At 50.6% G+C, this 27087-nt stretch overlaps 1 protein-coding gene and 1 long non-coding RNA gene across 6 annotated transcripts in view; one reads left to right on the top strand and one right to left on the bottom strand.

Moving 5' to 3' along the window:
- Sel1l3 (SEL1L family member 3) overlaps positions 1-20606 on the bottom strand; it is a 96767-nt gene extending 76161 nt beyond the window's left edge. For all 3 annotated transcript variants that reach the window (XR_007110585.1, XM_047567283.1, XM_047567284.1), the window contains exons 1-2: positions 20280-20606; positions 7257-7827 (exon numbers count right to left, since the gene is read on the bottom strand). Coding sequence is in view for 2 of the 3 variants with exons in the window: in XM_047567283.1 (XP_047423239.1) it covers positions 7257-7827; positions 20280-20444 (736 nt within the window). In the remaining variant the exon portion in view is untranslated. The remainder of the gene's footprint in view (positions 1-7256; positions 7828-20279) is intronic.
- Positions 20607-20616: 10 nt separating this feature from the next.
- LOC124994945 (uncharacterized) lies at positions 20617-26763 on the top strand. Of its 3 annotated transcripts, XR_007110587.1 has the most exons (5): positions 20617-20764; positions 21209-21374; positions 21991-22034; positions 22469-22948; positions 26549-26763. It is a non-coding gene; the product is annotated as an uncharacterized LOC124994945 (long non-coding RNA). The 3 variants fall into 3 exon arrangements; XR_007110588.1 differs by having other exon boundaries at positions 20631-21374; positions 26546-26763; XR_007110586.1 differs by having other exon boundaries at positions 20634-21374.
- Positions 26764-27087: the final 324 nt, after the last annotated feature.

Here is a 27087-nt window from a genome sequence, read left to right as displayed (position 1 = left end):
ATTAATGATGTCTGCACAGCAGTGGAACAGGGAGTACCGGCACCAGTGCCACCACCATTAAAGAATTTACAGGTTGGAAAACTTAAAGAGATTTAATGACTTTTTTTTTTTTTCCCCTTTAGTGTGTTCCATGAGAGCAGGGACTTTACTTTGTTCACTCTTTCATTCCCAGAGTCCTGAACAGTGCTCAGCAGTTAATGGGGACTCCATACATAAATATTTGGTGGATGGATGAATAAATGTTACAGTGGCCTAGTCAGGATTCAAACCAGTTTCCCTTTCTCTCACCACTTCCCACGATGCCATAATGTGCACCACGCTGCCCAAGTCGTGAAATGGTCCCTCTCCTCTCAAATCCTTCCCCCAAATCCACGTCTTTGACTTTCCTTGCATGCAGAGGTTGGAGGTGGGGGGAGCCATTAAGACATGAACATAAAAATAAAACGCCAGGAAACAATTCACGTTTGGGACTCTGTCCCATGACTGTTTGGCTTGTCTTATTTACTCAAATTTCGGAGCAGGTGGAGTCCCTGGATATCAGATGGTGCAGACCCATCACGTGGAGATGAGAACAGTGTCCGGGTCTTACTGAAGGTTGCATGGGTGACCAGAGGCCTGGCTGTGGCTCGCACCTGGTCTCCCCATGACTGACCAATGGGACCCTGCACTCGCGGCACCCCAGGGAAGCATGGCTGGCGTCCAGCTGGCCCGCGTCCAGCTGGCCCGCCCCTCCCCGCATGCCTTCTGGCTGCCACTGAAATGCTTCTCTGCTGCTTCAATAAGGAAGCCTCCACTCCCAGGGCCACCTGCAGGTTAGAGCCCTGCTGTCCCTGCTGCAGCACGGAGGCCAGCACCCCAGGAGGCAGGCTGGGCGCCCTGTACTGGCTGCAAATGCTTTGCACCTCAGCCCGATGGGTGGCCCTGGGGGGGTCACGAAGCTCACCCTCCAGTTGGGCAGAGGGAAGGTCCCATCTCCACGGAGCGAAGCCCTTCTCAGGACATCTACGCCACAAGGGCACTGCTGACTCCTTGGCCCGCCAGCCCAGAAGTGAGACGGGGTCCCTCTGCAAGCAATCGCTGAGACTAGGAATGTCTGCGAGGGACCCGGGGAAAGAAAGTACCGTTTTCAGCCTCCGAAGTAAACAGTGCGCAGGTAACTCAATAACACTTTCAAACACAGGACTGGGGAGAGGCAGAGGCGGGCAGGGGTGTTGTTTTCCTTAAGGCCAAAGCCTCAGAATCAAAAAGCTTTTTTTTTTGAAACAGAGATGATTTAAGTCAGAACTTTGCCCAAAGAGGCTACTGGGCAGTGAAGTGGGTTACTTTGGAAGTCTGTGGAATATTCATCACCAGGAGTCTGAAAACGAAATAAATTCTGCTTCTGGTAATTCACCCAGACGTGCTTAGAAGGTGCACAAAGCTACACGCACGAAGATGTGCGGGAAGCCTGGCTGCTGAAAGCAGGAGACTGGACACGCCCTGCGTGCCATCAACCGGGACGGGTTAAGTAAGTTGTGGACGCTTCGCATCTGTTGAGAAGAACGGGTCCGTGCGACCGTCCCGACACAGAAAGCCCTGGGCGTGCACGGCTGAGGCTTAGATCCTCTCACCGTGCACGAAGACGGGCTGAGCTTACTGCATCTGTGTGCAGAGAATATTTCTGGAAGGAGACAAGAAACTCTTGTACTGAGTTTGCTTCTGGGAAATGCACCAGAAGTCTAGGGGGTGGGGGTGGAACCTCTTCCCTCTAAACCTTCTTACACCATCTGAATTTTTTACCAGGTACGGGTATTACATTTGCAGCTCAGAAAGTACAGAACAAAAGCTCTGAACGTTTCTGCCCGGGCAGGCAGAAGGCACCGACTGGTGCTCAGGCCTCCCCACCCTGGGCCTCAGAGGCCGTTCGGCACAGCCCCATCCGCTTCAAAGAGACAACGTCCAGTGGGTGAAGGAAACAGGATGATTCACATCGATAAAAATTCAACTTTAAAAAAAGTATTCCTTCTAATTTAGAACCTGGGTTAGGACTGACTGTATTAGCATATTTCAGAGAGGCGGCATAGCAAAGTCGAAAGAATCCAGGAGTTTAGACTCTCGTTAAATAAACTCCTTGAGTCTCATTTTCCCCTCCATAGACGAGAGGATGAGAATAATACTGTCCTTCCCATGGGACTATCATGAGGAGTCAGCGAGACAATGTGCAAGGGGAGAGTGTTTTGAAAATTGTAAAGGGCAACGCAGATGCTAGGCAGTAATTAGTGTTATTACTGAAAAATTCAGACTACCGTGATTAACTGGAGAAAAAAAGAGCTAGGTCTGTGGTGTTTTTTTTTTAAAATACCAAATATATAGCTTATAATTAGAAAAAGTATCATCGCATCACTGAGTGGAATAGTCCTGCTGCACAAACTGTTTCTTTTTTTTTTTTTTCCATGAATCCAAGTCAAATCTGCTTCCAACATTTGATTTGACTTTCATTCATTTTGTTGTAGAGGAATTTCGTTACAAGGAATCATACTTCCAATCTACTGAATCTGAGGATGGGAATGAATTTTAGTGAAAGGAAAAAAGGGTAGAAAAGAAAGAAAGCAATGTGTTCTCCAAGAGTTTCTCAACTAAGAGGAAAGATCAGAGAAATGTTCATAAAGGTCGACACTAGGGCAGAATGTTCAATAGCCCTTGGCATGGCCTTTAAGAACGTTCCAAGTGTGCTCCTAATCTCAAATCGCCTGTCTGACTTCCTGAACTCACACCTCTGAGTACAAATACATACCCAGCATGCTCTTGGTCCCCATTTCCACCCTGTGACCGACACTGGTAATTGACTGACAGGACACTCTATCTCACAGACGCAAACTCAGCCTCAGAATCCCTCTCAACACTACACTCTGGGCAGCTACTCCAGTCAGTCCAAGTCGGCTTGCAAGATGAAACCCTTCTGCCTCACACACATCAAGGAATGGAGCACCTGATAAACCCGGCCCCCGGCTGTGTCTTCTCTGTGTCCTGGGACTCTCATGCTTTCACCTCTGCCTGGATGCTCACCCCCACATTCCTTTTCTGACTGAAAATTCTGCTCATCATGTTGGCGAGGATGTGGGGAGAAGGTACACTCATACATTGCTGGCGGGACTACAAAGTGGTGCAGCCACTCTGGAAAGCAGTGTGGAGATTCCTCAGAAACTGGGAATGGAACCACAATTTGACCCAGCTATCCCACTCCTTGGTTTATATCCAAAGGACTTAATCAGCATACTACAGTAACACAGCCAGATCAATGTTTATAGTAGTTCAATTCACAATAGCTAAACTATGGAACCAACTTAGATGCCCTTCAACAGATGAATGGATAAAGAAAATGTGGTATATATACACAATGGAATATTACTCAGTCATAAAGAAGAATGAGATTATAGCATTTGCTGGTAAATGGATGGAACTGAAGACTATTATGATAAATGAAATAAGAGCCAAAAAACCAAAGGACAAATGCTCTCTCTGATACGCAGATGCTAACACACAATAAGGGGGGAATAGAAGTTCATTGGATTAGATAAATGGGAATGAAGGGAAGAGAGGAGGAAAGGGAATAGGAAAGACAGCAGAATGAGTCAGACATGACTTTTCCATGTTCATATAGGAACACACGACCAGTGAAACTCCACATCATGTACAACCACAAGAACGGGATGGTAGACTCCATGTATGTAATACATGTCAAAATACACTCTAGCGTCATGGATAACCAAAAAGAACAAATAAAAAGTTAGCAAAAAGAAAATTCTGCTCATCCTTCAAGTCTCTATTCAAATGTCACCTCTTCCACCAGGAAGCTTAGTGAAGAGCTATTTCAGTAACTTTTTTCCATGCTGAATAGCTTAGAACAAACAAATAGCTTCATGCCTCACCCAGCAGCAAAGCTTATTGGTTACATGTGGGATCTGGGACTGAAACTCTCCAGGTTTAAATATCTCTTCCCTGCTTAATAGCTGTGTGACCTTAGAGAAGTTATTCTACCTCTCTGGGTCAGCTTTCTCCTCTGCCACATGACAGCAGAGCATTGGGAAGAGTCAGCGACACAGCGCTGCACACGGTTCAGAGGGAGGCTGCGTCTGCAGGAGCTGCTCCCCTCCCACACCACCACCTTAAGGCGAGGGACCTCTCTGCACCCTTGAGCCTCTAGACTAGAAGAAACAGGAAGTGGCAGGTGCTCAGTGGGTCTTTGTTTCACTGAGTTGCACTCGATACGTATCATGTGAGAGCCACCGACAGAGGGGTCCAGAGGTTAATCCCTTATGGTGGAAATTTAATACATATATATATATATATATATATATTTTTTTTTTTTTTTTTTTTCAGGGCAGGGGTGGGGAAAGGCGGAGTCCACACGGGTGGTGACATGGCCACAGCAGTATACATGGGGACATGTGACTGGACATGCTGGACCTGTGACACACATAGGCTGGGGCTGGAGCCAACACACTGGTGGATTCTCACCTTAGGGCGTGACAGAAAGAGAGTCCGGGGTCTGAGTCACCAGCTGCATGGCTGGGTTTTCTGTCCGTGAGTTTATGCATGAGTCAGGCACCCATGTGACTTGTTGGGACAGCAGATAATGCCCATTCCTCCCCTGAGGACAGGAACCACCTGTGGCCGCATGCCTGGAAGGCAGGGGCAGGACCCTGAAGAGCACCTGGCTCAGCCTCTGCACCCACCTGCCCTGAGGCTGCCGACTGCTGACCCGGGTCAGATTTACTCAGCAGGGCGAATAAAACTCTGCTCCTCTAAAACCAGGCCAGCAGCCCGGCCAGGTCCTGGCCCAGGAGAGCAGCGACAGAGGGGTGTGTCTGACCCTCACGGCCTCCGCCTCGCCCGGGGAGAACAGGCTGAGCCAGTGCAAACTTTCTCCCGGAAACTGAAGTCAAGGTGATTCAATTCACAGACAGGACCTTCCTAGGTCACCAAGTGCTGGACACAGAGTCCACTCCCCACACTCTTTGGCAGTGGGGACTGCGGTGGGCACCAGACCCGACAGGTGGCCCTGCGGCTCAGTTCCACTGTCTCACGTTGGCACTGGATTCTGCTCATGGAGCGCAGAATGAAGAAGCCCCTGCTAAGGACAAACCAGAGGCCAGGCCCCCGCCGTCCCACAGCCTGGGTCCAGAACAAAAGTGGCGCGCACTTTCCAAGAGACCACTGGGCTTTTAAAGAGAGCGGGAGGAAATGCTCACTTTTTTGGAAAAACAAATCACAGCTTAGGGACAGAGCTGGCGTTGGGGGTGCGTGACGTGAGCGGCCCCATCCCCACCGCCGTGCGATTGCTAGATTGGTTCCCGCTCCGGAAGTGAAGCTCTGCAGAAGGCGGGAGAGAAGCCCCGCGGTGCCGCCCCTGGGCCCCAGGAACGCGGGAGGGAGCAACAAAGGAAAGAAGAGACATTTCACATCCTCAGGGCCCATTCAGGTGCCCGAAGACCCGAGCCAGGCGTAAATGATTTCATTTGGAAACTTGCAATTGCGATTCAATCATTCCTCAGTGAGAAATATATGATTTGCCAAACACGAAATGGAATCATTAAGCCCGACCAAGTCGCAGGCGAAGAAAAGCCGGGGCCGTGCGTGCCCTGCGCCTCCCTCTGCTCCACAAGTTAGGGCCCCTGTGGAAGGCAGGGCGCTGCCCGGGCGGGGGCGCTGGCCTCGCATTGCACGCAGCTCCACGTGCGGCAGACGTTTGAGCCCCGCCCACCACATGCCGCGCGCGCGCACACGGGCAGAAAGGGAGTCTGGCCCTGCTGGGTGCGTCTGTGCGCAGAGCCCCGCACAAACAGCGGGAGCCACTGCGTCCAGCAACGCGGTGCAGAACCACGCGCACAGGCCAGGCGGAATCTGAACGCAGGCTGTGGTCTGGGTGCCTTCCTCCCTGGTTTGGATATTGGGCTGTCATCACAGAAGATGGTACCAAAGGGCGAAGCCGGAGGACAGCCCACAGGCTCTCTACCATGTCGGCAAGTTCCTGTGACGAGGGTTCATATAAAGAGCTTTTAAAATGTCCACTGGGCTGGTGTCACGGCAAATGATCAGGCCCCGTGGACTCACGTGCCCACGTGTCCTTTGCCTTTCCGCTAGATGCCCGCTTTGGCAGAGCTCCCAGAAATCACCATGGCCGTTGTTTCACGAAATTATGCCCCAGAGGTGACAAGAAGTTGATCGCTAGAAGAGAATGTAGGGCGCATGTCCTGAAGTCACCTTGTCCCAGACCAGGCCTGGTGAAGACACAGAAGAATCCATGTCCAGGGCAGGGGCCTGCTGCCCACGACACGGGCTTCCTCCATGGCCAGGCCGGCCTGGGATCCAGCCAGAGTAATAGCAGGATCAAAATCCCACCGGCCCTGCTTCTGGCCCACAGGGTCAAGTTCTGAGATGCGGCAGGATCGGACCCTGAGTGAAGAAGGATGGAGCCGGGATCTGCATTTACAATGAGAGTCCACCACGGGGTTCCTGGGCGGCACTTCAGGACACAGTGCAGAGCCTGGTGGGTCTGGGAGCATGGCTGGCCTGGCTTCCCGATCCAGGGCAGGGAGAAGAGCTGAGGGTGCTCAGCATCCCAGACCCAGGAAGAACTTCCGACCCCAGAGACGTGCGGGGACTGTCCCCGGGGGCGTTCGTGATGAAACACGGAACCTGGCATCTGTCCCTGTCAGCTCTTGGTACTGCAGAGGATGAGGAGCCTCTGGAATCCCACCTCAGTCAATCCGGCCCCCTCTGCGCCTGGGGAGTGGTTATCCCATTGAGCAGTAAGAAACTGAGGCTGAGAGGGCCCCAGCCACACGGGCAGAGAGATCGGAGGCAGGAGTCCCCCTTCTGAGAGGCAGCCCCGCTTTTTGACCCCAGCCCCCTTTAGAGCGCATCTCCTCGGGGACAAACGTTCTTCTCAGAAAAGACAGAAACTCAGGGCTCGTGGGGGGCAGCGGGGAGGGGGAAGGCCACCCAGTCCTTGTTAGGCAGCATGAATGCTCCTTCCACAAGCAGATCTGAACCTCTCACAGACTCCCTCCACGGCCCTTAGCCCTCCCAGACTCTCCTAATTTCCCTCCTCTCTTGCCCTGTTTTGTCACTTATCTCCTTTCGTCCTCAAAGTTCAAAACCACAGACTCAACACACCCTCCACTTTCCTTGCCCGCCTGACTCTCCCCAGTCACCCTACGGCCCACGCTGCCCGAAGAACTGAGCACCGGTTCCCAGCCAGGCCAACGACCTACCGTCTTCCAGAGGACACTGCGGGATCCTGTTTGCCCAGAGGTTCCAAATATAGTCCACGTTCCACTCGAGGCACACCTGGTGGTCTTTGAAGGGGCGTTCGAAGGGCGGGACCGTCTGCAGCAGGGTGTAATTCTTTGCCACGGCATGCAGCAAGTTCTCCTCCCACGTGACGTTCAAGTCCCCGCCGCCGTGCTGGTGAGAAATCCAGGCTCGTAGGACCACGGTGGACACGGCGATGGAGTGTCTGATGAAGTAGTCGTCTCTGTAAACCATGATGCTGGGGAATCTCACAGGCACGATCTGCCTCCTGCTGGTGTGCAGATGCTTCTCGTTCTTCCACCTCTTTTTGTACACGGGGATGCTACTCCGGAACTCGGAGGAGACCACGGCTTCCAGGCTGACGACACAAGGCCGAGAGCACAAGTACTCGACAGAGACTTCGGACACGTTGCGCACGTTCCCTTCCAAGACTGTGAAGTAGATGAAGTCTTTGTACGTCGCGCTCTGCTCTGCTTGGGGGATCACGGACGTCGTCAGGGAAGTCTGCCTGCCCAGCGAGGGCACGAAATTCTGTAAAGGAGGAAAAGATGTAAGGGATACAGGAGGTTGGACAGGATCGTGTTAACATGCATGCGCACACACACACGCACACACACGCACGCATCACTATTTTCCTGGGATGCAAAATATCAATCTATATAACATTAGAGACGTTGCAAGCACCATTAAGGATTGGAGAAAAAACACACGCGCTCACGAACACACATTAAACCCTCTCCCGGGCTCAGTAGCATCTGCTGGTCAAAATGTGACTTTCAAAGCTACGTGGCAGTAATTCCAAAGCCGGTTTCCAAATGGAAGAGTGAGTCCACAGCAAATCCAGTAGCAAACTGAAGCTGCCTTTGAGGGAAATAGAGACAGCCCGCTTCAGACACCTCCGAACAACTGTCCTGACTTCAAATGGCAGTCGAAGGTTGCCAGATCAAAGGGTGGGAGAAGGGTTCAGAGTGCACCTGCCAGAGAACAGAGCGGGGATGCCCACCTGCCCCTGGTTCTCCCGGAGGTGCAGACAGGACAGTCTGCATGAGCGATGGACCCACAGTTTCCAGAGCTCCCTTGCCTGTCACACCCAGGCAAGCCAGGGCCAGACCTGTGGTGACCGAGTCTCTCGCCTCTCACTGTGGACATGCTTCCAGCAGACAGTGGGAAGCTTGGTTATGAAATCAAGGCAATGTTTTCAGCGTGAGGTACTGAAACATGGGTGCTGAGATCCCTTCTAGATATGACGCTGTGATTCACTATCCAAACCTCAAGAGCCCAAAGGTCACTTTGGATCACTTCACACCCATCAGAAGGGCTAGCACAGGAGTAGAAGGAGGAGGGGGAGGAGGAGGAAAGAAAATTAGGAAATAACAAATGTCGGTGGGAATACGAAGCACTCAGAAGCCCTGTGCACTACTGGTAGGTGCACCTGCTATGGGAAAAGTATAGCAGTTTCTTTTAAAAGTGACCCATCCGGGCAGGCAAGGTGGTACACTCTGTAATCTCAGCCACTCGAAGCCTGAGGCAGGAGCATCACAAGTTCAAGACCAGCACCAGCAACTAAGCAAGACCCTGTCTCAAAAAAAAAAAAAAAAAGTTTAAAAAGGGGCTGCAGATATAGCCAAGTGGTAGAACTCCACTGGGTTCAAACCCCCACAATGAAAAGAAACAATGGACATATAAGTACCATAGGAGCTGATTCAGCAATTCCACCTCTGGGTGTATACCCAGGAGAGATGAAAGGAGTGTAATGCTGTCTACTTGGCACTGGTGACAACTAAGAGCAACTCACGTCCATGACTGGGTAAACAAAAGGGGTTACACAGCAGGACAGGCTGAAATTCCCAAACACATTGTATCACGCATGAACCTTGAGAACATGCTAAGAGAAAGGAGCCAGACCAGAAGAGCAAGCGTTGTATGATCCACCCACGTGAGTACCAGTCAAATTCACAGAGACAGGAAGGAGAACGGGGTTGCCAGGGCCTGGCGGGGCCGAGCGGGTGTCTGGGGCCCCCGTGTCTCGGTGTGGGATGACGCAGGTGTGCTGGAGTTGGGACGTGCTGGTGGCCCCACAGCAGCTGGATCCACCCGAGACCACTGAACTAGACGCTGAGACGTGGCTGAAATGGCAAGTTCTGTGTTATGAAAAAGGTCACTTTGGTCTCCTCCAAAAAAAGAAGAACCAGGGTTCCTTCCTTCAATTCTGGCTGGGAGCCATGGAGAGGCATGAAGTCTGCCATCAGGGTGTCTGGAAATAACAGTGGTGAAGAGGAGCGTGGCCAGGGCTCAGGTCAGACCAGACGAGCCAGGGGAGACGACACTAGGAGAGAGCCACCTGAAGGCTTTGCAGCGGAAACGGCATTTCGGTGGGGCTTTGGGGGAGAAAGAGAGGTTCTTCAGGTGAGGATGCAAGGGAAAGAGACTTGGAGTGTGTGCAGGCACCCGAGGGAAGGCAGGACACAGGCTCAGGGAAGGGCCAGCAGCTGGTTCGGCCAGAGAAAATAACCAGGAAGGTAGAAATGCACAGGGGAGACAGGACAGAAAGAAAGGCGTTTCTGGCTCGGGAGATCCGAGGCCCTCCCTGCCCAGGAAGGTGGACTTCCCGCTGTAGACGGCAAAGGCCCAAGGAAGGTTTCTGTGAAAGAGGGTGGTGTGGCCTTTTAAAGCAACTGACAGCCAATCAAAACCAAAGCCAGGGCTGGGGTTGTGGCTCAGTGGCACAGCGCTTGCCTAGCATGTGTGAGGCACTGGGTTCAATTCTCAGCACCTCATTTTGTTTGACAACTTAAAAAAAAAAAAAAAAGCAAACAGACCCAACGATCCACAGAAAAATGAGCAAACACTGGAGCTCATTGATATAAATTCTCACTCCAGTAAGAAAAAGGCAAATAGAAACTACACCAAGAAAACCAAGATACCAATTTTAACCTAAATCAAAACATCAGGTTACATATTACTGGCTGGAGTTAGGAAGTATGCTCTCTTAGGAATTTCTGGTGACAGTAGTCACTGAGACCAGACACTAATTCCATTCTAGGAGTTTATCCTAAAAATATATTCAAACCTGTGTGAAATGATGTATACATACAGCTTTCTCACACTTGCACTGTTTTAACAGCAGAAAATGGGAAACTTCATTGAGAGGGTCTGATTATAGTACATCCACCAGACAGCCTGGAGAAGCTGAGGCAGAAGGATCACAAGTTCAAAGCCATCCTCAGCAACTGGGCAAGACCCTGAACAACTCAGCAAAACAAACAAACAAAAAAAGGACGGGGGATGTGTCTCAGTGGTTCAGCATCCCTGGGTTCAATCTCCAGTACTGAAAAAAAAAAAAAAGTACATCCACTCCTGGAATACTACACAGCTGTGAAGAAGAAGCTCTTCATGTACAGACCATGGAATGATCTCCAAAGGGTAGAGATCACTGGTTTGAAGTTTTTTCTTTGGTTTTGAAGCACATCCAGAAATACTATTGAGTTACACACACACATGCATATCCATGTTTATGGTTAAGAAAATATATTCCTTGAATATACATAGCACTAATTGTTCACGTGGAACAAGGACAGGGACAAGGTGACCAGGAGACAGGGTAAAAGGGGCCTGTGCCTTGAGCTCTATTCTTTGTCTTTTGAATCCTGTACCACATGAATATTCAAACAGCAGGGAGAGCTAAGGTCCTAAAAGGTGAACATGGAAAATGCAGTTTCTGCCAATGGCAGGGAAGACTCTAAGGGTGGGCCGCCTCCTGATGAGTCACGAGAAACGTACGTAGAGCGGGTACAGTCCCAACCGTCGGCCCCCACAGGGAGAGATGTAATTGTTTTATGTGCTCATTTATGCTGCCAAATTACAGGGAGAAAACAAATATGAAAACAATTTCATAATTAGAAGTGGAGAGCGTCAGGACGGGCCAGCCTGGTGACGCGCCTGCCCACGCCCGTCCTCAAGCTGCAAACCTGGACGCGACAATGCGGAGCCTCTCCCGCCTGGCCCAGCTGGCGGGTCTGCAGACACCAGCCCAGACGCGGGGCCCCTTTCCCGCACTGCCGGGCACTGCCCACCGCAGGGTGGCCCCCGAGGACCCGCTGCACCTTGGTGTCCTGGGCAGTGCAGGCTGAACTGCGCTTTCGCAGGAACAGGGACGTGTCCCGCGTTACTGCCCAAGCAGCGGTTCCTTCGTTCAGCCCCCAGACGTGCCAGGACCGCGACTCCGCCTCAAGCTGTTATGCGCGGCCAGAGCTGCGCCCAAAGCCCTCGCTGGCGCCCAGGGAAGCCGGTGCCCAGGGAAGCTGGCCCAGAAGAGCAGCCTAGGGCGGCCAGGGCGCCTCCATCCACAGCGATGGTCCAGATGCTTCCTGGCTAAATCTGGCGCAAGGAGACCTTTGCTTATTTAGTGAGACAAGCGGGAGTGCTGAGTCCAGGACATGCTACGGTATATTAAATATCATATCGTGTTCTTTTCCAAAGAACGATTTCAACCCCTTCCTCCTCCTTTTCATTTGTACTTTAAAAACTCACCCAGGCCCAATTCTCCTACTTCGCTTTTTTTTTTTTTCCCCTCGTAATGGTTTTAATGCGGATTCCACTAAGTCCAGTGAAAACCTCTTTTAAACAGAATGCTGGCGAAAGGTCATTTGATTTTGCTAGATTTCATTGCAAAGTGCAGTTAATAATGATCCAGTTCATCATTTTACATCTGATTGCTAAAAATGCACCAGCCACACTTCCGCATTCATACGCAGCAGCGCTGCCAGGGTTCCAGGCTGCTTGATGTGTCATGCCTAACGCTGGATGAGCGTGTGTGGATGAGCGTGTGTGGATGAGCGTGTGTGGATGAGCGTGTGTGGATGGTAGCCACACAGCTCGCCCATGACCTCTGCGCCTTCTCTGCAGATTGCTTCAAAGAAAATCTCCATATACTCCTATGAAGATTATTTTATTTTCACCTGGCTCAAAGTCTCAGGCACAGTAAAAGTAAACCCCAGGGACAGGAGTTCAGACACATGCTACTCAACATGGTCCTCACCAAGCCAATCAGGGGCACTCGCCACGTTGCTGGTCCTGGCTGAGATGTGCTACAGGTGTAAGAGATTTCAAAGCCTCTGGATTTAAAGAAAGGCTTTGGAACATCTCGTTAATAATCTTATATTCATTGCATGTTGAAGTGATGATATTTGGGTACATCCAGTTTAAGAAAATATTAAAATTAATTGCACCTGTGCTTGTTGACTTTTTTAAGGTGGCAACTACTGAATACAAAATTATATTACGTAGTTTGAACTTTCTACTGGATGGCGCTATTCGAGATTTGAAGCCAGCAGATTTTTGCTGTAAAAAGTGGCCAGATGGTAGATGCAATCATCCCTCAGTAACCATGGGGGATTGGTTCCAGGACCCCCAAGGACATCAAAATCTGTGGATGCTCAAATCCCTTATATAATACGTTCTATTTGCATATAACCCAGGCACATCCTTCTGTATACTTCTCTGGGTTACTTATAGTACCTACTACGACATAAATGCTACATAGTTGTGTTTCTGTATTGTTTAGAGGATAATGATGAGAGAAATGGGTTTTTGGGGGGAGATATTTTTTAGGCTTGGTTGAATCTGAGGGTATGGGGGACTGACTTATTTAGAGTGTTTGGGCCGCTCAGTGTCCTCAGCTCTGCTGCAGTGTGAACGCAGCCACAAGGGACAACATACAGTCGACGATGTCATCCCACACAACTTGATTTACAAAAACAGGCAGCTGGCTGGACTGGCCTATGAGCCAGAGTTTGCCAACCCCTGTTCTAGATTACCGACTTTTATTCTAGATGGGGTTTGGAAGCACAGAGTGAGAGCAGACATGCTTCGAAAGGTCATCACCTGAGAAAGGGATGAAAACCCAACCAGGCACATTTCCTACCCAGGTAGGAATGGGGCTCGATGCTGTGGCTTTCTAAGGTGTCCAGGTAGTGGGTGCTGACATCTTGCTAGGGATTATTTCAGAAAAGCTCTAAATCAGGTGAGAACCTGAAGCCAGGCTGGGGACAGAGGTCTAATTTCACAGACCGAGAGGCATATTTGAGAAGCAAGGTGACCGATGAAGCACAAGAGAAGAGCGTCAGGACCAGGAGGTGACTGAGTGGTGGCTGCTTCAGTATCACCTGTGTGGCGTGGGCACAGCCTGGTCTCTGGGCCTCCAGAAGGCCTCAGTCTTCAGGCTTGGGGCACCTCTGGAATGCAGAAAGCTGGCACCTCGTGGGTTGAGCCGACCCCGTGGGCAGCTGCTACACCATTGTGGCTACCTCTGTTATGTACCAAACCAACACTGGTTAGCAACACCTCACACTCCAAATATTGATTAAGCTGAATCTGATTTCCTGGCTCAAGTCCTGTGTGTGGTTATCAGCTGCTTCCTGCCAGGAAAATAAAGCAATGAGCTTGAAGAGTTCCGGCTACAGGCACGACACGTGTCCAAACTTCATAGGTATTTTCACATGCCAGGTTGCATTAACATAAGCTCAAAGATAATCCCACACGGTCCTTGGTCAGGAAACTAGGAAGTCAGATCAGTGTCATTGCTGTGTCTCCAGCTTCTAGGATAGAGCTTGGCATGCAGGAGGAACTCAGTGCTTCTGGCTGAAATAAGGGGCTGGGCATGCCTATTCCTGCCTGGTGCCTCAGTGAGCCAGCCTGGACCACTGCTGCACAGCCCTGGCAGCACCTGCATATAAACCAAAAGACTGGATCCAATCTGGTGTACCCACTGTCCTTCTCTAACCATGGGGGCTGGGGGGCGGGGTGTTCTACGCACCCAGTCTCATCAACTCCTTCCAACAAAAGTCCTTACCTTTTGGCATCTCACCAGGCCCCTGGGGTCAGAGTGGACCTAGGGACTGTGAGAATTAGAGAGGCGGCACTCTGATACCCTTCCACTCATTTGGGGCGTATTTCTGTCAGCTATTTATTTCCTCCCGACCTTTCAGACAACCACAATCCATTGTAGAATGTTTCCATTTCTCCACACCAAAAATACAAATTAAATTTTAAACATTTCCCATCCCTCTAACCCTCTGCTGGATTCCTGTTCATCTGGCAAGATCACCCATGTTAATGTGATAATGAAAAACACTGAGGTAATGTCACCTGTCTGCATTTCGATGCCAGCTTTGTGAAATAATGCCTTAAAAGCACAGCCCAAATGCACTGCAGCTCCAAGCAAGATAGGTGGGGTGAAAGGGGGACTCCCGCACCCCTTAGATTATGCCATTTAGGCAGCCGTGTGGAGGTCCCAGCTCAGCACTGCTGATCTGCTCAGCACACACGGAGCTAGGGGCTCAAGGAAGCCCGGACCCTCAGCTCTCCATTTAGCAGAAATGAGCCCTGACCAAAGTCACATCTCACGTCACACAGTCACAAAACAGACTTCTTTACCTTTATGTATGTATTGTAATTAAAAGAAAGAAAGAAAGAAATGGGCCAGCTAATTTGTGTTCATAATAGAAGACCCAAATTTGGAGACCTAAATGCATTAATTCAGCTTGGGAATCAAAAAACAGATGAATTTATGTATCTGGTGAATGGAAAAAAACAAAATTCTCAGCGCAGCCTAAACTTCTAGGATGACTGCATTTGGTTCCTTTAAACAAAATCAATAAGGAGAGACTCAATTCAAATAACCCTGTTTCAAAGAGCTAGGAAACTTGGCTCTTTATATAGCCCATGAGCTATTTAAAGGAGAAACAGAGATGGGGAAATCTTAAGTCATTCACATCTCGCTATGGGAAGTTCATTTACACTTACACGTGTACGTGGGTAGGTTTGATATGCAAACAATAATCGAGTGTCTGTCTTCCTCATTTCTACCCATTTTTCCCCATCCGTCACCTAAGAAAACTCTGGCTCATGTGCACTTTCTCTCCAAACTGGCCGGATCAAACTTCCACAGGTCAAAAAGGTAATTGTATTGGCTAAAAAAGGCCTATTTTTCCAATTTCTGCTGACTAGACATCAGCAGAAATTCTGTTTATGTCAACAAAGCATGCAATTAAGCAGAATGGGCGATGATGTCAATATGGACTTTAAAACCAAGATGCGCCTTGGGAAACATTTCCCAGTCAAGTGCCACTCCTTCCCAAACCTGAGAGCTGGCCAGAGAAACGCCATCACAAGAATGATCAATATTCCAGTTGGGTAAGGTCCATCACCCCCTCATGCTATTTAATGTGCTGATTCTTTTCATCTCATACCATCCAAAGGGAACTGAGGTCGGTTTGGTTTTGTTTCATTGAGGCCCTATTGTGTGCTGGGCATTGGGACAGGTGTATTGCATCTTTCTTCTCATCCACTTCTAGCCCGATCTTCTCACATACACCTTCCTAACCTTCATGAAGTTCTAACCTAATCCCCACAACAGCCCGGTGAGGGAGGCGGCATTCCTGTTTAACAGCTGAGGGCACGGAATGGATTCAGAGTAGGTGAGCAACTTGCCCGGCGTCCACCAGCAACTAAAAATCAGATCCAAAATGCCAATTCTTGTTGGCTGACTGAAGTCGGAGGTGATGTGCCGCTTTCTTTCCAGAAGCACGCCAGATGATGCTCCCACTCACCCCCTCGCCTCTCCCCGTCACCACCTTCTGGCTTCAGGTGAGGGACTCACACTCCCATCTTGAAAGGATGGGGGAAGGGGACTAAAGTCCCATCTTGTCAACATACCTCTCGTCTGGGGAGCACAGACCTTGCCTTACACACAGGATGGAGCCAACCGGCCAGCTTGACTGGGCCCTTCCCTGGATAAGGCAGGGGACACAAGCTGCAGGACCTCAGCCCACCCACCCCCCAGCTCCTTTCCCAGAGGGATGGGACCCGCCAATAAAGAGCATCACTAAGTTCACCTCAGGATATTTACGGTCTGCTCGAGTCCATCCATCTTCTCCGTGACTTGCCTGGGTTCTTCATCTCTTCCCTCTACCTTTCCTCTGGATCTTTCCTCCAGCTCCCATGCTGCTGCCAACAGGCAGCCAGAAGACGTGGAAAGCAGAAGCAAGCGCCGCAATGGCGATTTTAGAAGCACCAGGAGGGATGAACGCAATGCTCTTGGAGTTTCGAGATCATCTCTGTATTTCAAGTGTCCACAATCACTCTTCTGGAGCCGAATGTTTGCGGTCCCTTTCCTTGTTTTGGTCTCCCTATGCGGTGCATTGCGCACACGGGCTAATGATACTCGGGATGGACAACTGACAGAGTGTGGTCACTTAGAGGGGGCTCCTGTACAAGTGACCGTCTGGTAACTATCCTTACATACACCTGCGCTGCTGGTGTCCTCATTTCTTTGTCCCCTGCTTGTCTAACAAGTGCAAATGTCCATTCTGAATATTTCAGCTGTACCGCTGACATCAATATTGGCCATTATGAGATTTATTTTCTCACTTAAGAAAAAAATTATACATTGGAGACTAGAGCTCGGAATGGACAGAATTGCCTTCTAGAAGCTCTGTCATCACAGAAAGGGCTGGGGCAACCTCGGGCTGGTAAGCGTTAATGGTGCAAGGAAACAGCAAGGGGGTCTGTGGGGCGGGGCGGGCAGCACCAGGGACCTCAGGGAAGCAACTCCGGTACCCTTTGCCTTCCAAGCCCTCGCCCTCTCTGAGGAGGCTCCCTGCTTCTTGACCTCTGGTGACCTCAGAATTTTCTGGCAGTTGCTGGAACCGGGGATCATCTTTTCAGAAATCTGCCTGGCGTCGTTCCGTGACTTATCTTTCAGGCCTCATCACAATTATTCATGCTTTGGCAGTATCCTAGCTACAGTCACAGTACTCATGGGTTGACACCGAAGGTTGCTCTGTCCCAGCTGGTAGAGAAGGCAGGCACCCCTGTCCTCAATACCCTGGCTCTGGGGGCACGTTCCCCAAGGGGACAGGAGCTCAAGGCCTTCTATGGAGAAAGCCACTCTCAACCTCTAGTCCTTGTGAACAGGCTGACACAAAACAGGGCCTGGTCCCCAAATCAGTGACAATTTGGCTCTAAATGCATCCCAGTGTATACTTGCTAGACACCAGGACACACATCCACACAAAGTCAAATGCTAACCCTTCAGCTGCTGCAGGAAGACTCACCCTTTGCCTCTCCATTACTAATGGCAAACATTTTCTGGTTTGTCTTTCTATTTTTTTTTTTTTTTCTCTTTAACATCCTGCTTCGATTCTGTGGCCTGTGCTTCCTGCTTTGTGTATTTTAGTTTACTTTGGAAATGACCTCACATCCTGGCCAACCACACAGTAGCTCCTAATTGCTCGAGCTTTGCTAATGGACCACACATTATGCAGGAAGGAATGGGTTACGTGCAGCAAAATCCAGAAGGCAGTAAACTATCGTGGGTTAAAGCCAGGGCCCTAGAGGTTAGATAGATTTGGGTTTAATCTCAGACTGTGTGACTTGGGGCATATGACTTAACCTCTCTGAGCCTCCCTTATCTCATCTGAATGGAGATGATAGTAATTCCTACTTCACCAGTTATTGCTAAGATTCATAGTGGTTAAGTCTATAAATGACTCAGTACAATGTACAGGCTATTGTCACTACTATTTAGGTTTCCAGATTTCAGAAGTGCTTTCTCTGTCCACTCTCGACATGCACTTGAGATCCTGCCTGGCTGCTCTGCTCCATTCCTGCCCTCTATCCCCCTGACCAAACCACCTCCTCCAAGAAGCCTTCCTTGGTTAAGCAGAACATACGCAATGATAGGTTCACGTTGCTTCTCAGTCTATGCACATTACTCATCACACAGTAATGCTGGTATTTTCTCCAGTTCACACACCAAGCCTGCCTGGGATCAGGAGGCCTTGACTTTCAGAAGTACCTCTGTTAGGACACACCTGGAGAACAAAATCCCCAGCACGTGGCCAGACGCTGGAACAAACCAAGACTGCCTTCTAAGTCAAGCTTTTTGCTTCCCAGGGTGTGCAAAACCTTCATTCCATTGTACTATGGCCCTCCTTGCCTATCAAAGTCTCTCTTTGATATCAGAAGCCCATCAGAAGGAAACACACAGGCAGGAAGCACCGACAGATCCCCTCCACAATGTTCCAAAGCCCATTCCTCCCCTGGCTGCAAGACATTCATCCGTGCTCCAGTTATTTTCCACATTGCAGAATTTCTATAATCTCTTTCCGGAGCTCTACCTCACGGCTTCCCGATCTCTCCAGGCTACCATGTCATCATTTTCCCTCGTGTGATCCTTCTCTCCAATCCCCTCAGCCCATACAGAACTTCTGAACTGGCTCCAGCCTCTGCCTCTGTTCCCACAATCACACGGGTCTTTGGGTTTTGCACTTGTATCTCTTGATTTCTTGAACTCTCAAGAAGTGGCCCCTCCTGGCCAGCTCTAGAGACTTCCAGGTGGAACTTTCCAGGCCACCTGTACGTGAATGTCTCACGCTCAGCTCTCCTACATCAATTCTGCTTCTGTGGATAACCAGCAGTGCCTTGTGTACAGGGATCATCTGTTTAAACTGAAACCCTGTCATTTGTTATGGCAGTTTTATTTATGAGCCTGTGTGCTGTAACCCTGTGGCAGAAATATTAAATAATAATATCCCCTGGGCGAAAAAAAAAAATCATTCATGTTAAATGACAACGTCTTGTGAAAACATGAACTAAATCCAACCACGAAATTTGGTATTGGCTAATTTTGAAATACGAGCAAAAGCACCGGTTGCTCAACAGGTAGATAGAAAAGTAGAATTGCGATTTGCATTCTGACACTCCGGCTTCAAGAAAGGAAGCCTCCAAGAAGTTAGAATGGTAAAAAAGAAAAATCTTCAGTTGGGTGGCAAATTTCTTCAGAATCAAATTCTAATTCCTTCCAGTACCTCCCCGGTAGTTTTGAGCTGCTAAAAAGAAAGATTCTGGATAATGACAATGATACAGAAGTGAAAAGAATTCTGAACAATGACACTGTTCAATTTTTAAAAAAACATTCTGTGAATTTCCTATTACATCAGTTTCATGATTCAGCAGTTTCCATTTCATTTATTTACAGAAATATATGGCGAGATAACCCAAGGCTTCTGCAGGATCCTGGAACAGTAAGGTAGACGGGGCAGCGAGGGTCGCCTTCTGTAAATCTACTATTGTTTAGGAGAATTCAAAAACAGGAGAAAGCAAGCCATCATAAAAGAACTGAGAAATATTCCTCCACCGTGCTCTGAGGGTCTCAATTACTCTGATATTTCAAATGAGTTGCTTCTAAAAAATAGGCTACTGCCATTTAGTTGATGAGTAAAACAGAAGCCAAGAAGTGTGCAAATTGCAAACTGACACATACGAGCCAAGCATATTCTCTGAAATGACAATGTTCGAAACGCAGCTAAAGTCACTACTCGGGCGGTAAGCGTGTTACAAAGAACTAGATTTCTCTCTGGCATCCGCAACTTGGCTGGAGTGACCAAGGAGGAGTTAAGGAGCGCTGGAAACCGCGAGGTGCGTTGGCACAAAACCGTCCGGGCCATGAGGGCCCGGTGGAAACTAAAAGGGTCGAAGCGGTCGGCAGGTGTGGAGAGAAAGAGACGAACTTGGGCACCGGAGGGCAAGGAGCCTGGAGAAAATGGGAGGGAAGCCGAGGAGGGGTGTGGAGAAGGCTGGGGAGCAGTGCGTGGCGGGGCGGGAAGCGATCTCGGGGTAGCGAGGTTTTCGGATTGAGTGGGGCACAACAAGGGATCCCGAGGGGGACCTGACCCGGGTCTACAGCGAGTCTGAGAGGGGGAGCAACCGACACAGCGGACAGAGGCAAGTCCGATACACGCGCCCCTCTCTGCGCCCCGTACCCATCCCAGGTGCCCGGAGCGCCCAGGGCGCAGCGGCAAGGAAGAGAGAAAACTAGCAGCGCCGTCCCCTCCCCGTATGGCTGGGGTCCCTGGCTGCCCCCACCCACGTCCCGGGAGCCCCGCGCAGAAGGGAGGACCCGAACGGAGTCCGGCGCTCACCAGGTAGCAGAGCAAGAGCAGCGCGCAGGCAGGGCGGCCGCCGAGGCCCGGGGGGACACCGCCGCTCGGGGGAGCCATGGCTGCGGCCCGGGGGCCGACCGCGGGCGGCGGGGGTTGCTGCTGCTGCTGCCGCGGCCACCAGAGCCCCGCGCCGCGCCGCTGCATGGCGAGGCCGCCCGGATCCCGGCCGGAACAGGTCACCTGGTGCAGGGACCGGCCCCCGCCCGAGGCGCCACCTTCCAGCCCGCCCCCGGCCGGGCCGGCCGCCGCGCGCGGGGCCACCTGCCGCCACCGCCGGACCCGCCGCCGCCGCCACTGCCGCTCCCGCCGTCGCCGCCCCCGCAGCCCCAGCCGAGCGCCGGCTCCTCCCCGCCTCCCAGTCCCCGTCCCCCTCCCTCCCCTCTGCTTTCCTGCCCAGCCCGCCTCCCGGCCGCTCCCTCCGGCCCCGGGGCTCCCACCGCTCCTGGCGGCGGGCGCCCACGCAGGTGGGGACCGACCCGGGTCCCGCCCCCGGCCGCCGCCGCCCCCTGCGCTGTGCGCCCGGCCGCCAGCCGGCCCCTTTCCCTTTCTTGCCTTTCCTCCTCCGCCCCGCTCCCGCGCCCCGGCTCTCCGCGACCCCCTCCTCTCCCTGCCTTCCCCGCTTCCTCTCCCTCTCCTCTCTTCCTAACCCCGTCCCCCCACTTTCTCCCTTTTCTCCTTGTCCTTTCTCCCCAACTCCCCTCCCCTCTTCTCTTCCTCCCACCCACCCCTCTGGCGGCCGCACAGCCCAGTTCCCGCCCGTGCAATGGGTTTTGTTTGGTGGCTTTTGGGCTGGGGCGCCATTCCCGCAGGGCGAGCGTGCCCCCTGGAGTTGTGCCACGCAGCGGCCCAGCTTCAAGTCCTCAAGGGTGGATTCTGACCCCTGCCAACCTCCACCTGTCCACCTGCAGGGCTGGGCCGCCCTCCTGCTCGCACGCTTTCCGCCCGGGCTGTGCCCCACCCTGCCGGCTGATTGGTGCCACGTTCTGGATGTTTCCCGAGGGTTTTGTGCGGTGCTGCCGCCGCTGCCGCCGCGCTCTTTGTTTTAATTGTCCAGAGTATTGGCGCCCGGAGCGGGTTTGTATTTGATTTGCATCCCTGTGCTCCTGCTTCCACTTTAGACTGAAAAGAAAATGAATTAATTAGGCCAGTACAATCGGACTCATACCCCAAATGAAAGGGGTGAGGCCCTTGAAGTGCGCAAACAGCTTTTAGAAAATCAGGACACATCCTCGGCCTCGGGGACGCAGGTCGGGACTGGCTGCTCGCTGGCCCGGGTTCCGCTGCCAAGCCGAGAGGAGCGGCGGGATGAGGGGACCTGGGCGCCCGGGAGCCCGGGAAGCGTTGGCCGCTCGGACAGCTGCTTGAGGGCCCAGAGCTGCTGCTCCGAAACAGTTAAGCTGCTTTCGAAAGTTCGCAGAAGCTTCCCTTTGGCACTGGTGGATTTGTGCCGATTGGAACTAATAATAGACTGGGAGTCTGTAGAGGTGCCATTCCTGTGGGTCAAGTCACCACAGGACTAGGGCCTAGACTGGTGGTGAAGATGCGGTGCCTAGAGTTGAACAGAAGGTCCCCAGTGCGGGCACGTGCCCTCAGCCACCTCACCCCAGGCCTGGCCACACTGGTGAGGTCCTGGCAGCTGAGTCATCCCTTACCTCGCTTTTTTTTTTTTTTTTTTTTTTTTTTTTTTTAGGTCATCTATAAGCTGTGGCCCTTCGTGAAGTCCCTGGCCTCCAGGTACAGGTTCCAAGTTATTTATACCAGTGCTCCTCAAACTTCGGCCCTGGCCAAACAGCTGGAAGGATCCTTAGAATGGGTGACTGGAGTTCACCCATAGAATTTCAGGTTCAGTGGGTCCTGGGTGGGGCTTGAGAACTGGCTGTCTGCAGAGTCCCCAGGTAGCACCCATGCTGCTGGTCCAGAGACCCAACTTCCAGAACCAGTGGCTTAGGAAAGGGGACTTCTGCCCTCTTCTCAGCCAGCTGCCACCACATAAAACATTGGAGGGGGCTGTTGACAGATGTTCCCACTATCTCTGTCCCACTTCTGCAGAAACAAAGTATTTAAAATTCTCCCATGTAATGGAGAAAACTATTTATTCTGTTCAGTGTCCAAGGGAACAAAAGAGTGAGTGGCTTTGTCCCAGATCCTCTCTATATTTTTTCCAACAGGCCACAATACAGACTATATACTTCATGCATGTGCAATGAAGATTGTCAGCGGGTTCAGGAGAAGGGGCCTTGGCACCGCAGTATTCCTGAGGTTTCCACCTGTTTTCCTGGGTCTTTCTCCTGAGTTTTTCTGCTCCCTCATTGCACCCAGACTCCCTTGGTCTTCAGAGAACTGAATGGTTCCCTCGGGTTGTTTGTAATCAGGATTCATGGAATTGCAGTTGTCAAAGCTTTTGTGGGCTTTAAGCCTTTGCATTTACTCAAGCTTAGTCCACGCAGAGGAGCCCTGCAGGGGGCTGGCTATATTTAACCGGGTACTGTATTCCCAGTCGCTCACTTATTTATCTTCGATTGCTCCCCTGCTGCACTTTGGGCACCACCCAGCACCCGGAGAATTCAGAAGTAGGCAGGACCATCCACTCTGCCAAGAGCAACAGGCATGCAGAAAACTGGCCCCAAGGCACTGGAGTCCTCTAAAAGGTACATTGGGGTTGCTGTGCTGCCCAGGGAGCAGGAGCTGGGGTTGTCTGACAAATCCTGTATTAGAGAGGGCAGAGGGAAGGTCAGGACTTCTTCTCACAGTGGAGCGTGACATTTAGCTCTGTAAGACAAAGACGCTTATTACCCTTGCCTTTTTTCTGATGGTTTGTTAGTCATTTGAAGTGTGTGGTTTGATTGCAGAAGATCGTGTGTTTCAAAATAAATATGTTTCTCCCATCGCCCTATGGAAGGGCTTGATATTCCACCATTACAATTCATTGGTTTGAATTAAGTTTTAATACTGCACTAAAACTCAAAGGCCCCGGGGAGAGTGAATGAATCTGGCCTCCTTCGTGCCTGTGAGCCACTTTGTCACGCCCCCTCTAAGGGGACAGGGAGAGAACAGTCCCACAACCCAATAGAGAAGGGGCCCGTGGTGACTGAGTCTGGAGGGAGGTTGGGGGTGTGAGTCTGTGAAGCCCAGGAGGGGGAGCAGCCAGAGACCTAGGCCTAGAGCAGAAGAGAGAGAGTGGCCACGCTGAGTCTGCTTGCCTTGCTGGGCACAGCATGGCACCTGGGCCCAGACTCTGAAATGGCTTAAGATGAGTCAAATCTCAGGGAGCGATGCAGTCGGCCAACTATTAACTTGTCAAGTTAAAAATATTTTTTAAAACAAACTAAAATATATTCTCTTCTACCAACATCATTTTATTAGACGGGAAAGGGATTTTTATTATCAAAAATAGAAAGAAACCAACATCATAGTAAAAGATAGTCTTTAACCAGAATATAATTGGCATGTGAAAAACTCCTGACTTCTTCTTATCCTTTTGCTCCGGGTTAGTAGAAATGTGCCCTTGGACTGGCACTGTCTACATGGGCACTTGGAAACCAATAGGTGCTGTGGAAGTTTAGGGTAAAGAGATCTGTCCCCACAGAGACAGCTGACCTCTGAGCTGGAAGAGGTTGGGGAGGTGCTCTGTGGGAGTAAAGAATGTCCCTTTTATGCACTCCTCTCCTACATAAATGGCTAGGACCCAGGCACATGCCACCAGCTCTAGGAAGCAGTCCCTCCTGACCTCAGGGCAGGGCACAGTTGGTCAGTTCTCCCTGTGGCCAGTGGCTAATTCTGCCATGTATTGTGGTTGGTTGGTCTGTTCTCAAGTCGACTGTAAGTGCCTCGAAAGCGGGGCTTTTTTCTTACTCTATCTGTGTATCCACCCCATGGCTTGTAAATAGAAAGTTCTCAGACATACTCACTGGCTAAAATTGAATCCAACATCCTTTTCATTTCTCTTTTACTGTCCCCTTCCCCTTTTTAAAAATTCACTGTTATCCCCTGATTGATTTCTATAGGAAGGGTTCTCTGGAATTCTGGAGTCTTTCTTTTTGCCTCCTCCATCCCCCTCCTCCTTTCTGTAATTCCAGTTATTCAAAATGAAGATGAATGAAGGGCGACATTTGCCTTTTATATCAAAATAGAAGAGAAGAAAGCAAAAATAGAAGAGAAGCTTGCTTTCAGGCTACACACTCACTAACCCAATAAGGACACTATAGCCTTTTTCCCCCTCCATAGATGACCTCTGGGATCTGGCTGAATCCTGCATGCCACTTCTTCATGTCTTGCATTTCCATTTTTTTCATGACCCCTGGACTTTACCTTCCCTAGACCTATTTCCTGTCTCTGTTCTTTGTTTCATATCCTCCGTATTTACCAGCTACCTCTTGTTCCTTCCTCAGAACGTTCCACCAGATTCCATCCTTTTCTCCTCAGCCTCAGCCCCATCATCAAGCCCCTAACCTTCCGGCTGGGCTCTGAGAAGCTGCAGGGAAGGAGGCTGGGAAGCGCCTGAGTCACCGGAGAGCTTTCCCTGGGTTTTTATGGGAATGTTGAAGGTCTCTGGATTCCCTGGGTCGGCAGCCCTGGCATGCTCCGAAATGAGCTCTATTTCTGGGCCTGTCAGATGAAATGCTGTTGCTCCTCGTTATTTTTGGCTCTTTGCCCTTCTGAATAGGTGCATATTCAGCTCAATTCGGGCCCCACCCCGAGCGGGAAAAGGCAGGCAGCTTCCCTTAGCTGAGCGCTAAGCAGGAGCTCTCGGGGCTGTGCGTGGGTTCTCAGTGCAGTGTCCAGGTGGACAGCAGGAGAATCCATTCTCTGGCCCTCTTGGACCACTGATGAAGAGCTTTGCGACTGAGCATCCCTGGGCAAGCGCGGCCAGGTGTCCAGAGCCTTCTTGCTCGCTCATTCACAGTCATAGTCTGTTTCTTGCTCTTCTGGGCGTAGTTGCAGAAACTCTGACCATCCTTAGGGGATTTGGGATTTGATGGGGGCAATTTCAGGCTCAGCCAACATAGAAATACCTGAGTATCTGAGGATGGAAGGTACGTGGGATGCAGAAGATCAAGGGTGCATGTCTGCAGGGGTAAGAGCATCTTGGGGTGAGAGTATTCAGAGCACAGAAAAAGGAGTGCAGAGGAAACCCACAGATTCTCTTGGGACAGAGAGTGAGAGGAGAGAGTGACTGGGAACACGGAGGTTGGGGGCGTGTCATTGAAAAGATGGCGAGGGTGTGTGAGAAAAGCAGGTTGTGTCTACACTCATGACAATATATTATAACTGCATCTTTGGTTGAACTGGTGACAACTTGTGGAGGCATTAATATCGATTTAGGACTTTCAGTCCACCTGGTAATATTCAATATCAAGCAGAACAAAACATCACGAGCAACTGGGATGCTTAGTAAGATCCACGTAAAATCAAGAAAAGCATAGAGAAGGGCAGATGGACCAGGGACCTATTAACAGCTACAGCTCTTCACCGAGAGAGCTCCTTTCCAAGTTCTTATCAAGTGTTGCTTTGATGTATTAAATCACTTAATCCTAAGGACAATCCTTAGGGGCAGGCACTCTCAGTCTCCTCAACCTCATTTTATAGATGAAGAAACAGAGTCATATGGAAAGTCTCAGGTCCACGGTCAGCAAACAACAGCCAGCTTAGTTTTTGGCAAATGTCTGTATTCATTTACTTGCTTAGGATTGAACCCGGGGTCATACTCATGCCAGGTAGGTACGCTACCACTGAGCTACTCGCCAGCCCCAGCTCTGGCAATTGTGCTCAAGGGCTTCACACTGAAGTCCTGCTGGAGAGGCAACCACATGCCGAGTGTCACAGGTGGGTTCTGGACACCTTCCCCAGGTGTTTGAGAGCACGGGTAGCCACGTCAGACACATCTGTCCAGGGACCAGCCCACCCCTTCCTTGGACAAGTCACTAATCACTTTTAAATTCCCATCTCTATATCTGTCAGAATAGGAATGAAGTTACTGATCTGCCCATTTGCACGGTGTTTTAAGGCCAGGTAGTGAGGGCGTGGTGCTGGTAAGTTGGCAAGCCCTAGACAAGAGGAGAGCATTGCTTGTAATTACTCACTCTCGTCAACTTCCAAAAGAGGCTCACAAGGAAAGATCACCTCCTCTACATACTGGAAAATAGAAAAAGATGTATAAATACCAGTGGTAGCATGTCTGCAAAGATGTGAATCACGTCCCCCACTGAAATCCTAAGAGAAGTATCCCCCTGTATTTCCCCTGGGAGAAGCCAGCCGCTGTTCGTGAGCTGCGACTGCCGTCGTGGTGGAAGAAAGCCTGAGCACCATATGGTATGAGTGAGAGATACTTTGCCAGCCTCCAGTCTCCAGCCTCCAGCATCACGGCAAACCATCATAATGCTGGAGAGTCCCCAAGCCAGAACTGCTCAGTTGAGTCCTACTAACTCCACGAACCATGAAAGATAATAATAAATTGTTGTTTTGAACCACTAAGTTTGGGGGTGGTTTGTTCACAGCAACAGGTAATTGAAACAGTACCCTTGCCTAATGTCAGTATTTTAACTGAACAGTGTCATTAGCTCTGAGCTTCCAAGCATTCAAAGCAAAAAGGGGAACAGGATGGACTGTATGCACCTGTTATCTTGAGGTCCCATGATTTACTTGGAGATTTCATCTGTCCTTGCAGTCAGATGAGAATGAGAAGTAAACTATCTTCGTTACATGAAAATCTCTCCTATCTTTATCAAAATTATGGTATACAAATTCTATAATTTGTCCTACTAAAGCAAACCCAAGAACTGCAGTTATC

This window comes from Sciurus carolinensis, chromosome 10 (assembly GCF_902686445.1).
Source record: "Sciurus carolinensis chromosome 10, mSciCar1.2, whole genome shotgun sequence".
NCBI classification, from domain to species: Eukaryota; Metazoa; Chordata; class Mammalia; order Rodentia; family Sciuridae; genus Sciurus; species Sciurus carolinensis.
This window is presented reverse-complemented; position numbering and strand designations above follow the sequence as displayed.